The sequence below is a fragment of the Alexandromys fortis genome, unplaced genomic scaffold (assembly GCF_014885135.2).
Source record: "Alexandromys fortis isolate MF-2015 unplaced genomic scaffold, M_Fortis_MF-2015_v1.1 scaffold_29, whole genome shotgun sequence".
NCBI lineage: Eukaryota > Metazoa > Chordata > Mammalia > Rodentia > Cricetidae > Alexandromys > Alexandromys fortis.
In genome coordinates, this window is record NW_026067891.1 from 3,860,794 (window position 1) to 3,882,180 (window position 21,387).

General features: G+C 51.2%; 2 protein-coding genes across 3 annotated transcripts in view; one reads left to right on the top strand and one right to left on the bottom strand.

Moving 5' to 3' along the window:
• Nucleotides 1-21,387, bottom strand: part of Ift140 (intraflagellar transport 140) — a 92,203-nt gene that overhangs the window by 5,282 nt on the left and 65,534 nt on the right. For both annotated transcript variants that reach the window (XM_050135509.1, XM_050135506.1), the window contains exons 20-27: nucleotides 5,075-5,252; nucleotides 4,067-4,257; nucleotides 3,540-3,635; nucleotides 3,205-3,337; nucleotides 2,485-2,628; nucleotides 1,518-1,646; nucleotides 1,219-1,401; nucleotides 231-437 (exon numbers count right to left, since the gene is read on the bottom strand). In XM_050135509.1, coding sequence (XP_049991466.1) covers nucleotides 231-437; nucleotides 1,219-1,401; nucleotides 1,518-1,646; nucleotides 2,485-2,628; nucleotides 3,205-3,337; nucleotides 3,540-3,635; nucleotides 4,067-4,257; nucleotides 5,075-5,252 — 1,261 coding nt within the window. The remainder of the gene's footprint in view (nucleotides 1-230; nucleotides 438-1,218; nucleotides 1,402-1,517; nucleotides 1,647-2,484; nucleotides 2,629-3,204; nucleotides 3,338-3,539; nucleotides 3,636-4,066; nucleotides 4,258-5,074; nucleotides 5,253-21,387) is intronic.
• Nucleotides 11,332-21,387, top strand: part of Tmem204 (transmembrane protein 204) — a 24,546-nt gene continuing 14,490 nt past the window's right edge. Inside the window, exon 1 of the mRNA XM_050135550.1 lies at nucleotides 11,332-12,316. Within this exon, the coding sequence (XP_049991507.1) occupies nucleotides 12,037-12,316 (280 nt within the window). The 5' untranslated portion in view covers nucleotides 11,332-12,036. The remainder of the gene's footprint in view (nucleotides 12,317-21,387) is intronic.

Sequence of the window (21,387 nt, forward strand, 5' to 3'; positions counted from 1 at the left end):
CCAGGACAATGCAGTTCAGTTTGCTAATGGGACCTAATACTGTGAGTCTGGCTCCACCTGAAGCACCATTACAAGGACCTTTATGGATCATACTCCCCAGTCCTCAACATCTTAGCTAGGAATGCTGCTCCCTGCTCAGGCTATACTCAGAGGTATATGTAGCATCAGGGCCTGTGCCCAAATGCCCAACAAATGGCCCAGCTGAGACCCAGTGGCCCAGACAGACTCACTTTCAACTTGTTCCCAGCCTGCGTGTATTTCTTGGTGGCCAGGTGATAGTTGCCCTGGCGCATACAGCAGTTCGCAATTTGTTCTAGCAGCTCGCGCCGCGACTCCTCAGACAGGTCCTTGGAGTCCTTGGACACGGTCATCTTCTCTGCCATCTCCTCGGTGATGGTCATGTTCTGTTCCAGGCACAGCTGCAGCGCCTCATGATACTGAAAGATGCCAGAGACAAAGCAGGCTGTGGCGGGGCTGCTGGGTGCCTGCGTCTCCGTCACATCTGCCGCCCCGTCAGAGCAAGCTGCGCCCCTGGCTATGCTGGCACTGCCTGTGCTGATCAGGACTAAAACGACCAAGCTAAGGGACAGACTCTTCCTTATGCTCTTAATAACTCAGAAGAATAAAAAACTGTAGGGAAAAAAAAACTCCAACACTGTATGTTTCCACCAAAAACTACTTCAAAGTCAGGTGTGGTAGTGCACACCTGTAGCCCTAGTACTTGGAAGATGAGGCAGGAATGTGAGCACCAGCCCAGCTTGAGCTTCATGGTGAGTTCAAGGCCATATCTCTAGGTTATAGAGAGAGATACCATCTCAAAGACAAAACAGTCTATGTTGGGCATGGTGTCGTGTGCTTATGATTCTAGCTACTTCAGAGGCTCAGGCAGGAAGATCACTTGAGCCACAGATTTTGAGGCCACTTTGAGATAGTCTATCTAGAAAACCAAACAAGCCTCCCAAATACAGGAAATTTATGTTGTGTGAGTTACATTGCTTGCATGTACACACACATTAGAACCGACTTCCTGGTTAGAGCTGAAGACGTGGGGTGGATGGTGAGGCCCTCGCAGCAGCAATCCTGGTATACTATGCTGGGTGAACTTTGGAATCACTTCTGACTTCCAGCCAAGTTGCAGCCATAGCCGTCTTGAGACTTTATAACCAAACAGAAATAGCAGAAGCATGGCCCGCCCCTTGGCTCCCGCCATCCCTGTACCTTCTTGGCAGCCAGCAGAAGTTCTACAGCCTTTTCAAACTGCCTGTGCTCAATGCAGAAGTCTGAGCAGCGGGCTAGGAGAGCAGGATCCGACTTCTCATCCAGGTCCTCTGCTATGAGCTGTAGGGCTGCAAACTGCTGGGTGGTGAAGGCTAACTCCAGGGCCTTGGAAAAGTGTCCAGCCTGTGGGCAGTGGTGGAAACTCAGCTGCTGCTTGAGGTCCCAACAATTCCCCCAGCCAGTTTCCCTGGAGCTTCACGAAGGTCTCTGCAGGTCCCCAGCTGAGGCCAAACACTCACCTTGTGATACAGCATGACAGCCCTGTCCATCTGCTCACCCTTCTCCTCGTAATACCGGGCTGCCTCGATCATGTCCTCTGGGGAGCTCAACAGGGCCAAGTTCATGAGCTGGTCATCTAAGCCATTCTCCTGCAGGGAGGAAGGTGTGGCTCTGCGGGCAGCTCTGTCCGGCGTACCCAAACCCCGGAGATTCGTGAATGTGGCTGTGTTTGGTATCACCAGCAGATCCGTGCCAGTTCAGGGGCACCAGGTTTTACTAGGCCAGTCTGTGTACCAGGGTTTCTGATACCTTTCGTTCTATTTTACAGAGCACTACAAGAAACACCTGAGGTAGGGATAACTCCAGAAACAAGACTGAAGGGGATACTCATAAAAATACCTGACAGCTTTTGATGAGGTGTGCATTTGCAAGGCTGTAACCTATGTGTCAGCCCACTACTGGCTCGGGAGACTGGAGAGAGTGGCAATGTCAGAGGAAGCCCAGAAGGGAGGGGACAAGAAGAGCCAGAGGTGAGTAGGAACCCAGCAGCAGGTGTGAGTGCTCACAGCACAGGCCTCTGAACCTTTGTGTTTAAAGCACATCCCCCCCCCCCCCACCCAACAGGGTTTCTCTGTGTAGCCCTGGCTGTTCTGGAACTCACTCTGTAGACTAGGCTGGCCTCCAACTCACAGAGATCCACCTGCATCAGCCTCCCAAGTGCTGGGATTTAAAGGCGTGTACCACCACTGCCGGCTGGAGTACTCTTATTAAAACTTTGAAAACAGCAATAGCGTGGGGGAGAGGAGGAAGCCCTGTGTGAATGTGTGTTGTTGGCATTGGACATGGGGCTTCTGGTCTGCCGGTAGGTGCTCCCCAAGCCCAGCCTGTCTGTATATGTGCCTGTCGTTTCTTCGCTTTGCTGTCACCCAGTCAGGTTTCCAGGATCAAGCCGTGCAGGATGTGCCTCCTGCCCAGGCGGAACCATACCTTGCACAGTCGGATGGCGTTGTTGAAAGCCTGTGCCCGCGTGTAGAAGTGCACCGCCTGTTTCACCTCATCCTGGCTCTCGTACTGCCGGGCAAGGTGGTAGGATGCAGCCCAGTCCCCAGTCTCATTGGCTATTTCAGCAGCCTAGAAAGACCAGAGCACCCAGGATTGTCTCTGTCCCCTCACTCCACTCCACAGGGTGCACTATCCTATTTTTTTTTATTCTTAAAGAATTATTTATTTTATAGACATTGGTGTTTTGTCTGCATGTATGTCTGTGAGGTGCCAGTTTACAGACAGTTGTGAGCTGCTACGTGGGTACTAGGAATTGAACCTGGGTTTTCTGGAAGAACAGCCAGTGCTCTTACCTGCTGAGTCATCTCTCCAGTCCCACCTATTTTTAAAAATGTTTAATTTTTACATGTATGTGTTTGTGCATATAGATGCAGTGCCCGTGGAGGCCAGAAGAAGGCACCACATCCCCGGAGCTGGAGTTAGCAGGTGGCTGTGAGTTGCCCCACATGAATGCCAGGAACTCAACTCTGGAAAAGCAGCAAGCACTCTTAACTGCTGAATCATCTCTCCATCCCCAACCTTTCTGTCATTTTTAAATTAAAATTGTACACACACACATGCATGCACACACACACATGCACACAGGGGTCCAGCTGAGGGCCCCATGCATACAGACAGGTGCTCTACCTCCCCCCCCACTCTCACCTTTTGAATGTTGCCCTGGAAGCAATGGATCCGGACCAGGGAGAAGTAGTCCTGTGCCAGCTCGTAGTAGCGCAATGCAGTGTCCATCTCGGCCTGGCTCTCAAGGTACTGGGCCCACCACCTCCACAGGGTCCTGTGTGACAACCCTTGGAGCTCAGGGTCTCACTCCCACCGGAACTGACACCCTGTACCATCACCGCCCAGGGGATGCATGAAACTGAAAGGGACAGATCTGGAGCCTGTTCCAAGACCAGCCCTTGGATCAGGTGGACTCACTCCCAGCTCTGACATGGGACCCGCACACCTGGGAGGTCTTATCCCGTGGGGACACTTACTTGTCCTTCATCTTGTTGATGTAGAGCTCCAGTGATTGCGTATCTTCTGAGAGCATCCTGGGTACCTCAAATCGGTGGGTGTCGGACTTCTCGTAGCTGTGGAAGAAGGAGCTGTTCCACTTTGCTTCCCGACCAGGGGCCATGTCAGAGTGTCTGAGAACAGCTGGCCTGCAGCCCTGCGCTCTGTGCATTCTTGTATGTTTTGCACTTTGTGGACCAGAGTGTTAGCCATACCTCAGAGCCATCATGCAAATTCCGTATCATGGATGTGACTCTGAGTATACACAGCTCACCCCACTTTTGGAATGGGCTTCCTTGTAGCTATGTCCCTGTGGCACATTCTTCCTCGGGGGATCCCTAAGACTGGTATGTACCACACTGACTGACACACAGAGGGTCAAACATCTGTCCCACCACCACAGAACCCAAGCTCCTGGACAGCTCCGATGGAGGATCACATGGGCTGCCCTGGGACAGGTCTCCATTTCAGAACTGTCAAGGCCCATCCCTGCCCACGCCCCACTCACTAACTGAGGGCCAGGCCACAGTCCGCACTGGCCTCCAGGTGCTTGGCATAGTTGTAGTAAGTGGTGCGCAGGTGGACACGGTCGTGGAGCTCAGCCACCTCCACTGCTCTCTGCCACTGATCTGAGGCCTGGTAGAGCTTGTTCAGGAGGTCGTAGCGCTTGCACTTCTTATAGAGTTGTTCAGCCTCCTCCTGGGGATAAAGAGAGATGCCGCCTCAGTTATGGTGCTGCTGTTTTAGAAAGACCACCTGAGGAGAAAGGACGATGGGCACGAGGGGCTGTCGTGGTGTCACTTTGCTGTGAAGGTCATTTCACAGTCGCCACAAGCTCATGACAACGCACCGCATGCCTTGAGATGCACATGCACACTACGCTGGGGCCGGCAGTCAAGAAAGGCAACATGTGTCCACGTGACTTTCCAGTCTCCACTGAGACCTGTACATTGCCAGGGGAATTTTAACCTTGCTCCAGCCCAGCCATCCTCTGGGGGGTCCTGCATCACTCCTGTGCTCTCCTACAAATAGGGAAGTCTTCTGGGGTGCTCCTGCCACGTAGCATATGTGTGGGTGGGATGCCTGCCCCCACAATTCCCTGCTCAGAGGTCTGCCTCTTGGATGCATAATTCCACTAAGTCATCTGACTGTGGGGAATGTGTCAGTATCTTTTAAGGCGGGAGGAAGTAGCCCCAGACTGGGAGACCTTAGGAAACCAACCTGATAGCATAGGCTATTTTGAGGGACTTCTGTTGTAGGTGGACGTCTGGCAGGAACACCTGCTGTCTCCCTTCTGCAGACCCCAGGCCTCAAGAGACCAGCAGCCAGACCCTGTGTGTCTGCTTGCCAGCTCCCCTTTCTCTCCTTGGTCCTGTGTTACTAGACTTTAGCTGAAGAAGGTCTCTACTTAGCGGCCTCTGCCCTTTTTACTGCAGAATCAGCTTGGCGATGTGACAGGATTGACCACCTTCCTCTCTGTCCCTGTGTCTGTCTGTCTGAGACTGGGACCACTCACCAGCATGCCCAGCTGTATGGCCAGCATGGCCACTCTGGCTTCCAGTTCTGGCTCCCGCTCAGCTTCCCGTAGTGCTCGGGCCCCACGGGCATGGCCCATGTTCCCTAGGCACACCTTAGCAACATCCAGCCTCTGAGTCTTCACACACATGCGTGCCATGTTCTCCCAGACAGTCTCACTGTAGAGAGAAGATAGGAGGCCCTGTCAGCTTCCAACCCAGAGCTCAGGGTGCCCCCTGCCCCTTCTCAGCATCTGAGAGTGCACAGAACCAGCAAGCAGAGGGTCCTACATGACACTGTATACAGCCAATACAGTAGGACTGCAGAACAGGACCCCTACATGACATCGTGTACAGCCAGCACAGTAGGACTGCAGAACAGGACCCCTACATGACATCGTGTACAGCCAGCACAGTAGGACTGCAGAATAGGACCCCTACATGACACTGTGTACAGCCAGCACAGTAGGACTGCAGAATTGAACCCCTACATGCAGAATAGGCAGTGCATGCCATTACTCAAGAGGAAGGAAGGAAAGAACTATCCTGAGTCTCCCTTGCATGTCTTAACATAGCATCCCTGATCTTGAAGGCCTTTGGCAATAACAAAGGGGACAGATGATCTTCTGTAACTACGCTGTGTTACTCTGTCTGCTCAGCAGACAATGGCTTTTCCTAACTGTGAGTCAGGTCAAAGACAGACCTTCTTGCTCACAACCGAGTAACAGACTCCATGTAGCTTTCCTATACTACTTCCAGCACTGGAGACCCTACAGGAAGAAGGGTCATGACAGCCTTACCTCACCTCTCCCAGGCAGAACTCAGTGTTTGGAAAGGTGGGGTGGAGGCGGACCACAACCCCAACTCAATCAAGGGGCCTGGAGCAGGGCCAGCCTGGACAGTGGACCCTTCCTTGTCCCCCATTTTGAGGTAGTCCACGTGAGCCTGGACCTCCTTAGAGAGGATACAGGATCCTCTTGTAAACACTCAGTTTGGGACAAACACTGAATACAGAGGTGGAAAGGGAACCAGCGTGTTCTTCGCACAGTCCCCCCTCTGCTTAGGCCAACTAGAAATAGGTTCTTCTTATTCTAAGACCACAGCAGTGCTACATGCACAGGCATGCACATACACATGTAGTTAACCTGTCTTGCCCACCCGACACACACACACACACGAGGCGCCAGGGATGTGCAAACAGGAGCATCTGTGTAGAAGCATTTACCCCAGGCCTTCTCATCACATTCTAGGGGCTCCCCCCAGGTAAAGCCTGGTTCCAGGAAGTGGGGTAGGTCTGTTCTTTTGCAGCCTCACAAACTTAGCAGAACTAAGAGCTTGAAAGGCAGCTGCCCACATGAGGCTGGCTGCTGATCTGGGGAGTGGGGCCTGATACACCATTGTACTGAACATTTTCTTAATGATTTGTTCACAAAGAAGGATGGGTAAGAGGACTCTTGAGCTGTTGGGCCAAGTCCTACTATGGGCAGCTAGATGATCCACGGATGACCCAAGTCTTAGATTCCTTGATTTGAACAGACGTGGAGGGAAAACACCTACTAAGTCAGCGCAGGCACTGGCTGGGGTGCGGTGGCCGCTGCTGTGCCTGTAGTTGAAAATTCACACATCCAGGTGTCTTTCCTTCAGGTCAGCATGTTCTGCCCATACGTCATTCTGACCTGCCTGGGTCCTGCTAGAACTCTGACTGACTCCATAGACCAAGGTATCAAGTAACAGGAGGACAGGCGTGTCTGCATTTTAGCAGGGACATACCGGGTGACTACCGTTTGTAGGGAAGTGAGGCCTGACCAGAGTTACATGGCAGCAACGTGGGCTCAAGGTGCTGTTCTGGGGAAGAGGGAAGCACGTATGCCTAAATCCCAGCCCAAACCCTGCCAGCTGTGGGAGGCTCCTGGGCTTCTCACACTCTGGTCTGCAGTCCCCAGAACACACAGTTGTTCTGGACAAGGTGACTCGTGAGCCAGGCTGGGGACTTCTAAGAGGTGCCAGCCACAGGCAGCCCCTGGCTGAGCTGTTTCTCCAGCAGGTGGACTCACTGCCCTTGTGCTTTTGGCTTTGGAAATCAAATGACTCATGGTCGCTCGGAGGCAGCATGTGTGGCCAAACCTGCTCAGTGCCACATGGCCCCAGCCAGGGCAGCTTCCCAACAGGAACCGCTATGACAGGACACACATCCGTGTCAGAGGCCGGTTATCTGGGCCCTCAAGCAGTAAGTCCCACTCTGAGTTTAAACTCCCTACTACCCTTTGGTATGGGTCTCTCAAAGGGAGCGCTGGGCCTCATGTCGAATCCTGTGGGATACCTGCCAACTCTCAGGGTTCTTTAAGTCAAAACTGTTCCTAGAAATGTCATCCAGTGGGAAGTCTGGAATCCCAAAGAACATGCTTGGTTCTCTTGACGTAACTCCAGTGAGCTACACAGAACTTTCAGGATGGACAGGGTCTGCCTGCCGGTGCCCTCCTGAGCTTGCTGGGCTAGCTGGGTGCGTGAGGCATGGGCGCTGTCTACAGCATGATGGTAGCTAGACAAGAGGCCCTTTAAAGAATCATCCTGTTCCTACTAGTTTATATAATTACATGCTTAAAAAATGTTTGCAAAGTGCCTTTAATTCCAGTATGCAGGAGGCAGAGGCAGGAGAATCTCCATGAGTTTGAGGCCAGCCTGGTCTACAGAGTGAGTTTCAGTACAGTCAGGGTTACATGGTGAGACTCTGTCTCAAGAATATGAAACCAAAATAACAGTTTACTCTCACTGCCTCCTGAGGCCTGGGTGTGGAGGCTAGATGGATGGGAGGACATGGCCTTTTGACAGCCCCTGCTTCCCTGGGTAGCCCCCCTTCTGTACTGTCTAGAAAGTAACAGCTGTGTCCATATTCAGTGTTGGGAAGATAACTAAGAGTAGTCGCTGGCCTGTAGGCAAAGCTGGCTGGTGTGTGCCCTGGGCTTTCTCTTTCCCCACCAGGAGGGTCTGCTCCAGGCCAGGGTCTGGCCTCCTGTGGGGTGGGAGACAGGTAGGAGGCTTGTCTTGGGGCTGCTGTGCTTCCTTGGCCCTGTACGTGACAAAGGTCTTTTCCCCTCACCGAGATGTCTGGCTATTTTCACAGGGGCCTCTGCCCGAGGATGAATCAAGTAGGGGATCTAAAGAGCTTGTGCTGGAGGAACAGCCCCCAGCCAGACAGGGAGAACTGGGGGGAGGGTCCCCGCTGTGCCCCTAATAGGGAAGACCAGGCCTCAGCTGCTGCAAGAGCCTAGGCCTGAAAAATGGCTGCCAGCCTTTTCCACAAATGCACACTGCACGTTCCGTGGCTGTCTCCAGACCAGGACCATCTCACCTCCCACAGGATTCCTGACATTCTCTGAACACAACCCCGGCAACTTCAACTTCGCTCTCCAAGGATGGGGCAGCTCCGACGCCCGCGCAGAGTTCTGGGATTTGTGCATCTGGCATAAATTCCAAGAAGTAAACACCCTCCTGGCCCTGTCCAAGTCTTGAGAATTTCCTGTTGTCTGAGTTACTCTGTGGAAAGGGATCACATCTGTACCTCATCAGCTTATAGGCATCTAGATGAGAAGCAGATGCTGTCACAGAGAGGGCTCTGCCACGGGCCTAGTTTCTGGGAGGACCTATGGTCAGCTGGACCTGTCCTGAGTGAGCGACTAGGGGACCAGCAGGCTGATCTACACTTAGGACGTTCCTTGCTCGTCTAAGTGTGTGTGTGTGCGTGCACGTGCGTGTGCATGGTGGCAGTGCGGTGAGAGGGGGTAGAGGAGCACATAGCTGCAGTAACAATCCTCCAGCTTGACTTGCGGTCCTTTGGGGGAGATTTCCTACCAGTCACACAGGACCCTAAAATCCTCTGAGGACAGCATCATGTCTCAAGACAGGACCCCCCTCCTGATGCCTTATCTCCCCCACCTACCCTCCCACACAGATAGGCAGATGGCCGGCTGAGTGCACAGTCATATGGCGGCACAGCAGAAGCTCCTGCAAGGCTTTGGCTTCCTCCTAACCCAGCTCAGGAAAGGAAAAACAAAACCGGGACAAGGGCCCCACCTGAGACGAGAAGGAGCAGGTCAGCTTGGGCGTTAGAGAATCATGACAACAGTTCCCTGGGTTTGAAACCACGTTTGATTCCCTCCAGAAATTAGCTGTGTAATGACTACCTGAAGATAACTGGCTTAATTAAGGAGGGAAATAGATTTTCTCTGAATGGAAACTTGGGGACATCTCCATTTCAAATATACCTGCTCTCTTTCATGTTTGGGAATGTTGTGTTGGAGACGCTGCACCCTAATTCTGCCTCTGGGGGGAGGCAAATGCGGGAAAATGGCAGTTGTCCTACGTAAGTGTCTTCTGAGTCAGGGCATGAGCTGAGGGCAGACAGCACCTACACCTCTTGTCAAGTTCCTTGTGCTTAGAAAGTAACCTAGAGGTCGGCAGTGGCAGCGCACGTGTTTAATCCCAGCACTCGGGAGGCAGAGGCAGACGGATCTCTGTGAGCTCGAGGTCAGTCTGGTCTACAGAGAGAGTTCCAGGACAACTAGATCTACACAGAAACCCTGCCTCAAAGAAATGGGGCAGGGGAAGGAGGGGGAGAGAGAGAGAGAGAGAGAGAGAGAGAGAGAGAGAGAGAGAGAGAGAGAGAGAGAGAGAGAGAGAGAGAGAGAGAGAGAGAGAGGCAGAAGGAGGGAGGGAAAATAACCCACAGAGAGGCTGGACCTAGAATGAAAAGAAAATTTCCTTCAGGCTCAGGCCAAGGAGAATGGAAAATATAAATAAGTCATATCAATACTGGTTTCAAACTTCAGGGGTAAACTCGTAAAACCCCTCAGAGAATTGACAAGACATTCTCAGGACCGGTGATGGGAATGCAAGCTGATGGAGGGTCAGGGGCCTGAGTATACACACGAACATATGGCTGACGGAAGCAGCAGTACCAGGAAGTAGGGCTGCCCAGCATGTTGGTGCATGAAGACAGAAAAAGGCTTTATGTTTCTACCTGGGGCATTCTGTGTCCAGATTCTGTCCCGGGTGCCTGTGCTAGAGGGTGGGTTGGGCAGCCGACAGCACCTCTATTCCTGAGATCTTTTAGGCAGCGCTAGAACCCTGGAGGTGGATCCCTGTTATGGGAGGGTCAGGGTCTCTGGGGGTGAGGCACAGAGTCTCACACCTGATTGCTTTTATTCACCAGATCTGGGTTATGAGGGGAGCAAATGATATTATAGTCACTTGTCTTGCTCCTGTCCAGCCTCAGGGGAACAATCACCATGTTAGAAAGCAAACCTGGCTGGTCAGAAACCACATTAGCTACCCCAGCCTGCACAGCACTCCAAATCCCCAGAACTCCACCTCTTCCGGTCATCACAACAAGACAGCCAGAGGCTCCTCAAGTAGGGCCCCTCCCCATCAGGTCTCAACACGCTCGCTCCCATGAGGTGTACGGGTCTCTGCTAGCAGACGACGGTCTGTCTCAGGTGCATCATCACCTGCTTTGCCATCTCAGAACCTGATCCCCATCCAAAAGATAGAGCCCCAGCTGGGTGGTGGTGGTGCACGCCTTTAATCTCAGCACTCAGGAGGCAGAGGCAGGTGAATCTCTGTGAGTTTAAGGCCAGCCTGGTCTACAGAGTGATTTCCAGGACAGCCAAGGCTGCACAGAGGAAGCCTGTCTAGAAAAAACAAGAGAAAAAAAAAAAAAAAACCCTGGAGAGGGAAGGCTGTAGACAGTGGTCTCAACCTTCCTAATGCGGCAACCCTTTAATACAGTTCCTCATGTTGTGCTGACCCCAACCATAAGATTATTTTGTTGCTACTTCCTAACTGTAACTTTGCTACTGTTAGGAATTGTACTGTAAGTATCTGTGTTTTCCAATGGTCTTAGGTGACCCCATGACCTCCTCAAGGGGGTTGTGACCCATGATTGAGAACCATGTCGTAGACACTAGGAACTCATAGCATGTACCATGCAGGGGGCAATGGATGGACGAACAGTTGGACACCCAGTCCTTAGGATTCTGCCTGCCTGTGATGCCCCTAGCATCAGCTGATCCCGGACCTAGCACAGCTGCCTCGGTTTGACTGCAGCAGGTAAGAGTGTCCTGACTGGCATCCCTGACTACTCCTATGGGACAGGAAGGTGGGAGGGGCAGCCAGGGGGTGGGCTGGAGCAGGCCGTTCCCATCAGGAAGCACATCCTGTTAGTGTCTGGCTCTGTGGCAGAGCTGCTATTTGTTGCAGTTGGCTACGCCCTCCTGCTCACCAAAAACAGCCTCAAAAACAACCATTTCCTCTCTGCTGAGAGACAGGGAAACGGGAGCTCACACACACGCGCATACACACATTTCCTTGCAGCAGGCATTCTGCTTTCCAGGAGCTGCCACTCGTGGCAGAGGTACCAAGACGGGCTAGGCAGCAGAGAGGCCAAACCCACGCTGCTTCCACAACCCTGCTCCTCTCGTCGGGCTGGCTCCAGCAGGCAATTCTAAGGAGTGTGACCCAGCTGATTCCCACACTGTGCGTGCATCCTGAGTTACTTTGTTTTCCGTTGCTGTAGGCAAGAGGCACTGTGGACACGGCCTCCCTGGCCACTGTTCTAAAGAAGACGGCCCACTTACAACTCTGGATTCTCGCTGGTGTGGCCGGGGCCCCAGATTTCTCCCTGGAATGGGTCTTGGGGAAGCCAGCTTCAGCACAGGCTCGTCCCTGCTCCAGGTTCAAGAGGGAGGATAAGGCAGGGCTGTGAGCAGCTCACTTGGACCTGTCCCATGGGCTTCTCCCCATACCGTCTACGTCCTCACGCGCCTGGCTGGAGCTGCTACACAGCTTCCCAAGGATGGGTGGTGATGTCCTCTAGCTACCCCTAGCAGCAGCTCGGCTTTCTCTGGAGGCACAGCAGCTGACCGGGACTTGGGACTTTCTCCGAGATAGACAGTATTGGCAGTCAGATATGACTGTGCAGAAACTTGTGGCCATAGCTGTGCTGGTGGCCCTTGTCTCCCTCATCCTCAACAATGCAGCAGCCTTTACCCCCAACTGGGTGTACCAGACGCTGGAGGATGGACGCAAGCGAAGCGTGGGGCTGTGGAAGTCCTGCTGGCTGGTGGACAGGGGTAAGGGAGGCACCAGCCCTGGGGCCCGAACCGGACAGGTGGACACACATGACTGCGAGGAGCTGGGATGGGGCTCGGAGTCAGCAGGTTTCCAGGAGTCTCGAGGCACCGTCAAACGTAAGTCTCCTTGTTTTTCTGTCACCTTCAGGTAGTTAGGTGAGGGGAGGTTGTGCTCGTGACAGTGGCCTCGTGCCACCCTGAAAAGCAATGCTATGGAGCTTCCCTGAAGGGCCTAGGCTTGCCTCTGACTTCTCTCAGGGGATTCGCTTCGTGTGGCTGGAGGCTCCTTCTCTGTCATTCCATGTGGCTGATGAAGGAAAGATGGGGGTACTAATCAAACCCAGATGCTGTTCCTTGGTTAAAAAGAAGTGTTACTAAGGAGTAAATGAGAAGCGTAAGAACATGTGGATGAGTTCTGTCTTTACTCCTGAGGTATTCGGGGTCTTCAGGACAGTGAATCAGACTCTGGCTGGGATGTCTAACAGGCCAGAGGAAGCACGTGGTAGTGGAGCAGAGTTACCTCCCCCACCCCAATGGTGGCCTTCTCCTCTTCCAGCTCTCTTCTCCTACCCTAGGGCGAGGAACTTCACTTCAAATAGCACTCAGGTAGGAGAGCACAAGCATCAATACAAAGATACTACCTAAAGAAAGCATGTCTGTTTACACGCAAGTTCTCTCCAGATGACAACCCCCTAGAGTGGCAAGGGGTCTGGCTTACAAGTGCCCGATCTCTATGACAAACTGCTAGGGAGGCTGCAGGTCAGACAGCTCTGTCAGAAGCAACACTGACCTTGAGAAAGCACAAGACTTAGGTGGGCATCCCTCAATGTTGTCAGGGAACTTTCTGGAAAGCCTAAGTGATATGCTCAGGGCCGTCGCCTCAAGCCTGTTCCACCATCGGGTTCACAGGCCAGACCAGGAACAGCACCCCCATCTCACTGACAGAGGTACTAGGCTTACAATGGGAGTAGGTCAGCATCTTCCTTGGGGTTTTGACAGGTAGGCACTCTTTTGCTGAGAAAAAGATCAAAACATATGAACACACTCTCAGAATCTCATGGGAGATCAAACAGCCAAACTCTGTCTCTGTGTGATGTGTCTGTCAGTAGAGAGCTGTAGCTCTCTCTCTCTCTCTGTGGCCATTCTGGCCAGGCAGGAAAGCTAGTTAGTTACCTTGAAGGCTCCACCAAGCTTCTAAAATGGGCGCGGCTTTGTCCATATCTTCTGGGGTGGGGCCAGGTGTAGGCTAAGGGCTTCCGCCTTATATTTCTCACTAGGCTCTGAGAATAGCCGGTTCCACTCTGGACCGTAAAGACTCTGGACAGTCCAGCTGTCCTTGCGATATGTGTACAGTACTGCTTCCCTTTCCTGCCTGTTGCTCCAGCAGGTGCATCCCAGGAGCATCTTGTATAGTCGCCCTGTTCTTTCCACTCTCCTCCTTCTGAGGCCTGTTACCTCAGAACACACAAGCCTCTACGACCTCCTCCCTGCCCACGTCTATGTGATGGCATGACAGTTACAGCTGCTCCTACCCTGAGGACCTGTGTCTTCCTAAGGTCCCCGCCTATGTGAGCCTGATGCTCACCCATGTGAGTCTCTCGCCTACCTGATGAGCTTCTTAGACAACTTAAAAACACTTCCCTAAGCTGAGCTGGTGGTGGATGACTGTAATCCTAACACTCAGGCACCGAGCCAGGCTAGCCTGGGCTATATAGTGAGACTGTCTCAAAAAGAGAAAAGCAAACATCTTTTGCAATTAATATGGCATTTGCAAGTACTTGATCCTCAATGAATCTGAGTGGCAACTATTGTTCAAACAACAGAGAGACATTTAAAAGCTTCTTGATATTAAGTTGCAGGATGAAAATTTTGGAAAACAGGCTAAATGTATAATTCTGGTTGCTAACACAGTTGAACACACATTGAGACTGAAATGCAGTAGGAACAAAGCAGCCATCAGTCAGCATTTCCTGAGGGGAAGCTGGTCCCTAACCCCCTGGCTGGGGACAGGGCTGTTTGGCTTTGTGCCCAGGGGCTCGGAGGTAGAGATGATGATGTTGGTCTCTTCCCTTTCATCTTCTCTCCATGAACTTTGCTCCCCACTTGTGCCAACCACTCTAAGTGAGCTCACACACTGTTCTTCGTGGACAGAGACGACAGGAATCGCATGGCCAGTGATGCCTGTTGCCCCCACCCGTGGATCTGTATCACCAGCCTGCAAGATGACCTGCTACCATCAGATCTGTGACCAGCCTTGAAACTCTCATGCAAAACCCCACCATGTAACCCAAGTGATTCTAGAAATCAACTCTCTGGGGAGGGGCAGCTGCTCTAATTCGGCCATCTAACATCCTTCGTGCCTGAGCAATGAACTTTCAAACCTCCAATGCACTATGGGCATATCAGTTGGTGTCACAAGGCTGACTAGGTGCTTGCTCACAATTTTATTATGCACTGGGGCAAAAGTACAGGCCAGGCCACTCTTAGAATTTTCACTCTCACTGGTGGGGCCACCTGGCAGGGCTACCTCCTGCTAGCTCTGTGCCATGAGTTCTTGCTTGTAGAACACATGGAGTTGGGATCACTCGGTGCTTTTTGACTACAAACAACCAAGGGACCACATGGGCCATCCCAAGACATTCTCAACTCTGGTCTAAGGGCTCTGTGCTTCCAGAAGGCTTGAGAGCACTGAAAGGAAACATGGTACATCCAGGTCAGGCTCAGGCCCCCACGCCTTTCCCATGTCATACTGGGGCCTCTCCAAGAGAGCCATAGGGATTTTTTTTTCTGCCAGTTAGCCATTCTGTTATGTGGTACCCAGGGTCTTATTGCTGCCCTCAGCTCCTGCTCCTAGGCAGCCCCTGAGCACTGCCACAGCCCCTTGTGCCATGGTGGACGTCAGATATTGCTGCCCAGACAGGCTGGCTAGCTCAACACGTGGCCTGACAGACTGTTTGGCATATTTATGCCATATTCTCACTGAGGCATCTTGAGCTGTGCAAACAGGTAGTACAGCAGACGGTGGGCCTTCTGGATGGGAGCCAGCAGGGACAATGACAGTGCTTCTTAGCAGAGTGGGCTCTGCAGCACTCTGTGATTCACGGGATCTCAGGCGCAGGGAGTGAATGACTCTGCGAGTCTGTCGTGGAATATGGCGGAACTCTAGCTGCCAGGAAGGGAGGGCGAGGAAGACAACAGAAGGGGGAGCAGAGGGTAGGACAGAACAGCAGTCAGTCTGCACTCTCTTCCTGGCCCTGCGAGTCACTGCACCGGTTACCATCCCCTCCCTGCACCAGTTACCATCCACTCCCTGCACGGGTTACTATCCCTGCACTGCACCTCACTGCACGGGTTACCATCCCCCTCACTGCACCTCACTGCACGGGTTACCATCCCCTCACTTCATGGGTTACCATCCCCTCACTGCACGGGTTACCATCCCCTCACTTCATGGGTTACCATCCCCTCACTGCACGGGTTACCATCCCCTCCCTGCACTGGTCACCATCCCCTCACTGTACCAACTATGCCTACCCCTTAGCAAGCCACTTAGGTCATTCTCTTTCCAATCCGCCTTGTCATCTATTCAACTCCTTTCCTGGCCTTCAGGATGAAGCTTGGGATGCCTGTTATGCTGTTCCTGTACTGTTAACATGACATTTCAACACCTTCCAGTTCTACAACGCTTTAGTAGCAGATACTGGGTGGATATATTAAGTCACAGCTCCTAAACGGCCGGTCATGTTCCTCTATGGAGTTGCATAACTTAATGTGGGGAGATTCACAAAAATCGGGCAATAGTAAAAGTTTCTGAATATCCAACCACCCAAAGCTGATTCCGAATCAAACAGACAAGGAATCTGAGGCGTTGTGGGAAGGGCTCACCTGCGGTTCTGGGTACTTCCCTAGAGCCCTGGCCCTGGACATACAGCGTGCGCACTTGGCACTTCTGTGTGCTTTGTGTTCTCATGCCATGCAGAGCCAACAGTCGGCACTGAAACACCTCAGCTCAATCTATGTTATGAACGGCAGCACTTTCACCACTAAGTTTCTTGCTCTTTCAGAAACACAGCTGTTTCATAATGAGTAGCAAAGATTTTAGATATTTTTCCATCATTCCTCAGCATGTATTTATCAAATTGGTATTTCTTTGGATTGAATTATAGTAACTGATTTTTTTCTTTCTTCTTTTTTTTTAATATTTATTTATTATGCATACAATATTCTGTCTGTGTGTGTGCCTGCAGGCCAGAAGAGGGCACCAGATCTCATTACAGATGGTTGTGAGCCACCATGTGGTTGCTGGGAATTGAACTCAGGACCTTTGGAAGAGCAGGCAGTACTATTAACCACTGAGCCATCTCTCCAGCCCCTTCTTTCTTCTTTTTGAGACAAGCTTTCACTATATGGCCTTGACTGGTCTGGAGTTTGCTAAGTAGACCAAGCAAGTCTCAAACTCAGAGAGATCCTCCTGTCTCTGCCCTGGGTGCTGGTATTAAAGATGTGAGAGACACCGTTCATTGCCTATCTTTCCTCTTTTATAATGTTTGATTTGCTGACTTGAGTATTGTTTTTAAAAAAATCATTAATTTTTTTATTTCAGATTTAGACAGAATTTTAACAATTTCTGAAACCCTTTTAACCATAATTCTTCTATCTTGTGCTATATATTCATGTGAAGTACCCACATGGCAGCTCACAGTTGTATGTAACTCCAGTTCCAGGAGATCTGACACCCTCACACAGACATACATGCAGGCAAAACGCCAGTGCACATAACAGAAAAGTAAGTAAATAATTAAAAAGAAAACCAAAACAGTCAGGCAGTGAAGGCTCACACCTTTAATCCCAGCACTCGGGAGGCAGAGGCAGGTGGATCTCTGTGAGTTCGAGGCCAGCCTGGTTTACACAGCCAGAGCTACACAGAAAAACCCTGTCTTGAAATAACTAAAACTAAACTAAACTAAAATAAAAATATAGGATTGTCAATATGGCTAAGCTGGTAAAACATTTAGAGTTTGATCCCTGGATCCCCACAAGGTGGAAGGAGAGAACCAATTCTTGAACGTTGTTGTCTGATCTCTACACACCCTTTATGAAATGCACATTGTTGGACCCTTAATACATAAGATAATGTAAATAAAGTTTATAAAATCAAAATTTGTATCAACTCTGAGAAATGAAGATGCTCTACATCCTACAGTACTAAATGTTCGACCAAACGTAATTCTTTGATTATGTTTTGAGACAGGGTTTTTCTCTGTGTGGCCCTGGCTGTCCTGGAACTCTTCTTTGTAGACCGGGCTGGCCTGAATTCAGAGATCCGCCTGCCTCTGCCTCCCAAGTGCTGGGATTTAAGGCATTTGTTACCGTGCCAGGCAAGATTTATCAATCACATTCGTCTCACTAGTATACAAATTTGCTTTTGTCTTTAATAAGTGGTAAAATTTTATGTATACCAAAGCATTATTTTAAAATGTCTTTATGATTTATTATCAGTAAAAGTTGGGCTTATGTAAACAAACAGGGGCTGTGAGTTTAGGCAGTGGTGGTACACACCTGTAATCCCAGCACTCGGAAGGCAGAAGCAGGCGGATCTCTGTGAGTTTGAGGCCAGCCTCATCTACAGAGCAAGTTCCAGGACAGCCAGAGCTACACAGAGAAACCCTGTCTTGAAAAACAAAACAAAGCAAAACAAAATTACTGCAGGGGTTATAAGTGGGAGAAGTTTAAGAAGCTCTGTTTGGGGTGGAGAGGTGCCCAGTGGGTATGGGCACATGCTCCCCCAGAAGACCTGGGGTTCATTCCCAAACCACATGACTCACACCACCTGTGACTCCACGCCCTCTCTGACCTCTATGGGTACCGTATACACACACAGTGCACAGATCACACATGCAGGCAGACACACACATATCAAACAATAAATTTTAAAAAGAAGCCCTGATGTACAGGGTAAAAACAACTACATGGTAGCTGGGGAGCTGGCTCTAAGGGCAAAGTGCTTACTGTGGAAGCACAAAACCCAAGTTCAGACCCAGGACCCACGTAAATACCAGGCGGGCATGGTGACCCACCTGTAATTCAAATCTTCGGGGGCAGAACCAGAGGAGTAAGCTGGAAAGCTACATGAGCGCCTAGATCAAGTGAAGAGACCTCAGCATATAAACTGGAAAGTGATCAAGGAAGATACTCCATGTCAACCCCTGGTCTCCACACGCATGTACATACAAATACAATCACAACCATACCCACAAACTCCAACACATGTATGACCGTGCACATACCCCATATGTACATGTATGCACACACACACATGCATGCATGCGCATGCAAAATAAATCAACACCACCAAGAAGCCCAGCGTACAGACGGCAGAGCATTGTTAAGAAAGGAGGTTGACGTAGGCAGTCAGCAATGCTTTCCAGGTCACAGAGGGGGCTTTCTGGAGTGTGCAGCCTGCTAAATGGACAGGGCACCCTGCAAGAACACCCAAAATTGGGCTGAGCCCCCTGTAGTGTGTGGTCATTATCAAGGCTGGCTGTAAAGAAGGGAAGTGCAGCCAGCAAATCAAAAGAGGGGACCACTAGTCTGAACCCCAACCACTACCTGCTCTGTTACAAGGCCTTCGTCTGCTGTGGGAGGCGAGAGCCATCAGGCCCTGAAACCACACTCCCTGAGCCTCAGAAAGTCATACCATTCTGCACAAGGAACATCTTTCTAGAGGCCAAGATCACACTCACCTATTTTAAGCTGTGCATATACCCTAAGGGGTATGCCCATTTGACTGTTTCCTACCAGAGTCTTAAAACTGCCAGACCCTAGTTCATCTCTTGTCCTTCTATTACATTTTTAGGTTTATTTTTATTAGCATGTACACACATGCATGCATGCAGATACATGCATGCTATGGTGCATGTCTGGAGAACAGAGGCCAACTATTGTGATATGTGGGTCCAGGTCGTCAGGCATGCAAGGCAAGCGCTTTCACCTCCTGATCAGTCTTGTCAGGCCCTGCCTCATGCCCCTCTGAAGCACCACCTTCACCTAGCTGCATTAGGGTCTTAAGTGATCCGGCTTCTGGTTGATGGTCACTCTAAGACTGAAGAACATAATTCTCCATCACCAGGAGCAGGGCCCACTGGAGGCTGCCTGCTCTGCTGCAAGTAAAGCAGGAGAGAAGCCACTGCTAAGGTGCCCAGCATGGAAAGAAGGTCCAGTCAGTGGCAACCGCTGTTGCTCTGGTGGCATTCTGTGCTGGTGGCCCACCAGATGCATGGGCTGTTTGGATTGCCCAGTAAGCTCACGGACTTGTACGTCCACAGAACTCTTCATAGAAGCGACCAGTACACAAGGCTCACTGGGTTCACATCCGTGTGTGCTGCCCCCACATCAGAGGTGGCAAGTTGGAAGCCTGAGATCTAAAAGGGGCCCCCGAGTTCCAAATGACAGGAGAGTTCTCCACACAGGAAGTAGCTTAAAACACAATGGGCAGGACAGACTGACCCTTGGTCTCAGGAAGTGGCACAGAACCCCTGGATGACGCCGCATAACTCCACAGCCTAAATATAAACATGGCCCTGAAAGGAGCAGGAGTCAGACACTGTCCAGCATGAAGATGGGGTGTGACACACGGGGGCTAGGCAGAATGGCAGTCACATGTCACAGCACCCCAAGAATAAGATGACTTCTCTCGAACCGCCCTAATGGTCTGTGAAAGCACTGAAGGAAAAGGGACCTCACTTCATAGATGCCATAGGGGTTGTAAGTTCTTCATGCGCTTACTGGCCCAGCACGGAGATAAGCTGTCTCTCATCCAGGGTTGCCCTTTGTTTGTATGGAGGCTGACTGCTGGACAAAGTCAGCTTCCAAGAACAGAAAAGTGCACAGCGGTCTCCGGCTATTTGGATGCGACTTCTGAGGTCTATGAATTCTAATTTCCAGGCCTGTGTTCTCATTGGCTCTACCCTATTCTACATAGTCACCTACTGGTTTGGGTCATGAGAGGCAAGGAAGCAGGAGACTTGAGAATCTGCCTTTGCTGTGTAGAGAGAGGAATCTGGGAGGGAGGGTGGGGCTTGGGGAATGGGTTGGATGGCAGAGCATCAGCAAGATGCCCATAGGCCTGGCAGGAGAGCTCACTATCTGCCCAGATACAGAACCCGCATGAGATGGGAGGATAGGTAGACACTGAGCCTGAGAGCTCTCAGCTATTTGGTACATGTATATTGCCTATCAATACACATTTAGATCAAACCAAACAGAATTGCCAATACTGGTGGTAATGGTTCAAAGTTACCCTCTAGCCATTTAAAAGCCCACGGAGGTGAAGCAGTCTGCCCCCTTCCTTGGGTTGCCTCTCAGTGCTCTGGGAGAAGCAGGACAGGGGATCTCCAGGTCTCTATAAGTAGGGCCTTACTTGGTGGCTCACACAAGAGAAGTCACCCATCTTGTGCCCTCCATGCCCAGGAGGAAGACAATCAACAGCAGCCCTGGAGGACAGGTTCTTCAGGGCTCTTAGAAGATTATGTTCTCTTTCCTGTTCAGTTCTTGTGTTTCTGATGATAACATTTGTGGCAACCTAATTCTGAAAATCGGTCTTTCAAGATTGGGGAGAATAGCACCTCCAGCCTTCGAGGCCTGCTTTGAGCTGAGCACTGACTTCTCTGCAGCAAGTCTGTGAATCACAACTCCCTAACCGCTGCCAGACCACAGGACAAGGGAGCACGAGGCTGCACTGGCATGCTCCTCCTGGGTCCACCTCCTTCCTAGCAGTCTCCACTGATACGTTTGTTGTTGCTCAGGAGCAACCTGGGCCTATAAATGTCAGTGTGCCATGCCAGCATGCCCATCTCGCAGTATGGGCTTTGGTGTGGCATTTAATACGGGAGGCACAGCCAAATTCTGGACTAGACGCCTCTCCCACTATAGCTCACCTGCTACACTCTGCCGTGCTCATCTCCTCAGACCAGGGTGTGGGGCAGGGAGCAAAAGAAGGGGAGGCATAGCCGGGCGGTGGTGGCGCACGCCTTTAATCCCAGCACTCGGGAGGCGGGAGGCAGAGGCAGGCAGATCTCTGTGAGTTCGAGACAAGCCTGGTCTACAAGAGCTAGTTCCAGGACAGGCTCCAAAACCACAGAGAAACCCTGTCTCGAAAAACCAAAAAAAAAAAAAAAAAAAAAAAAAAG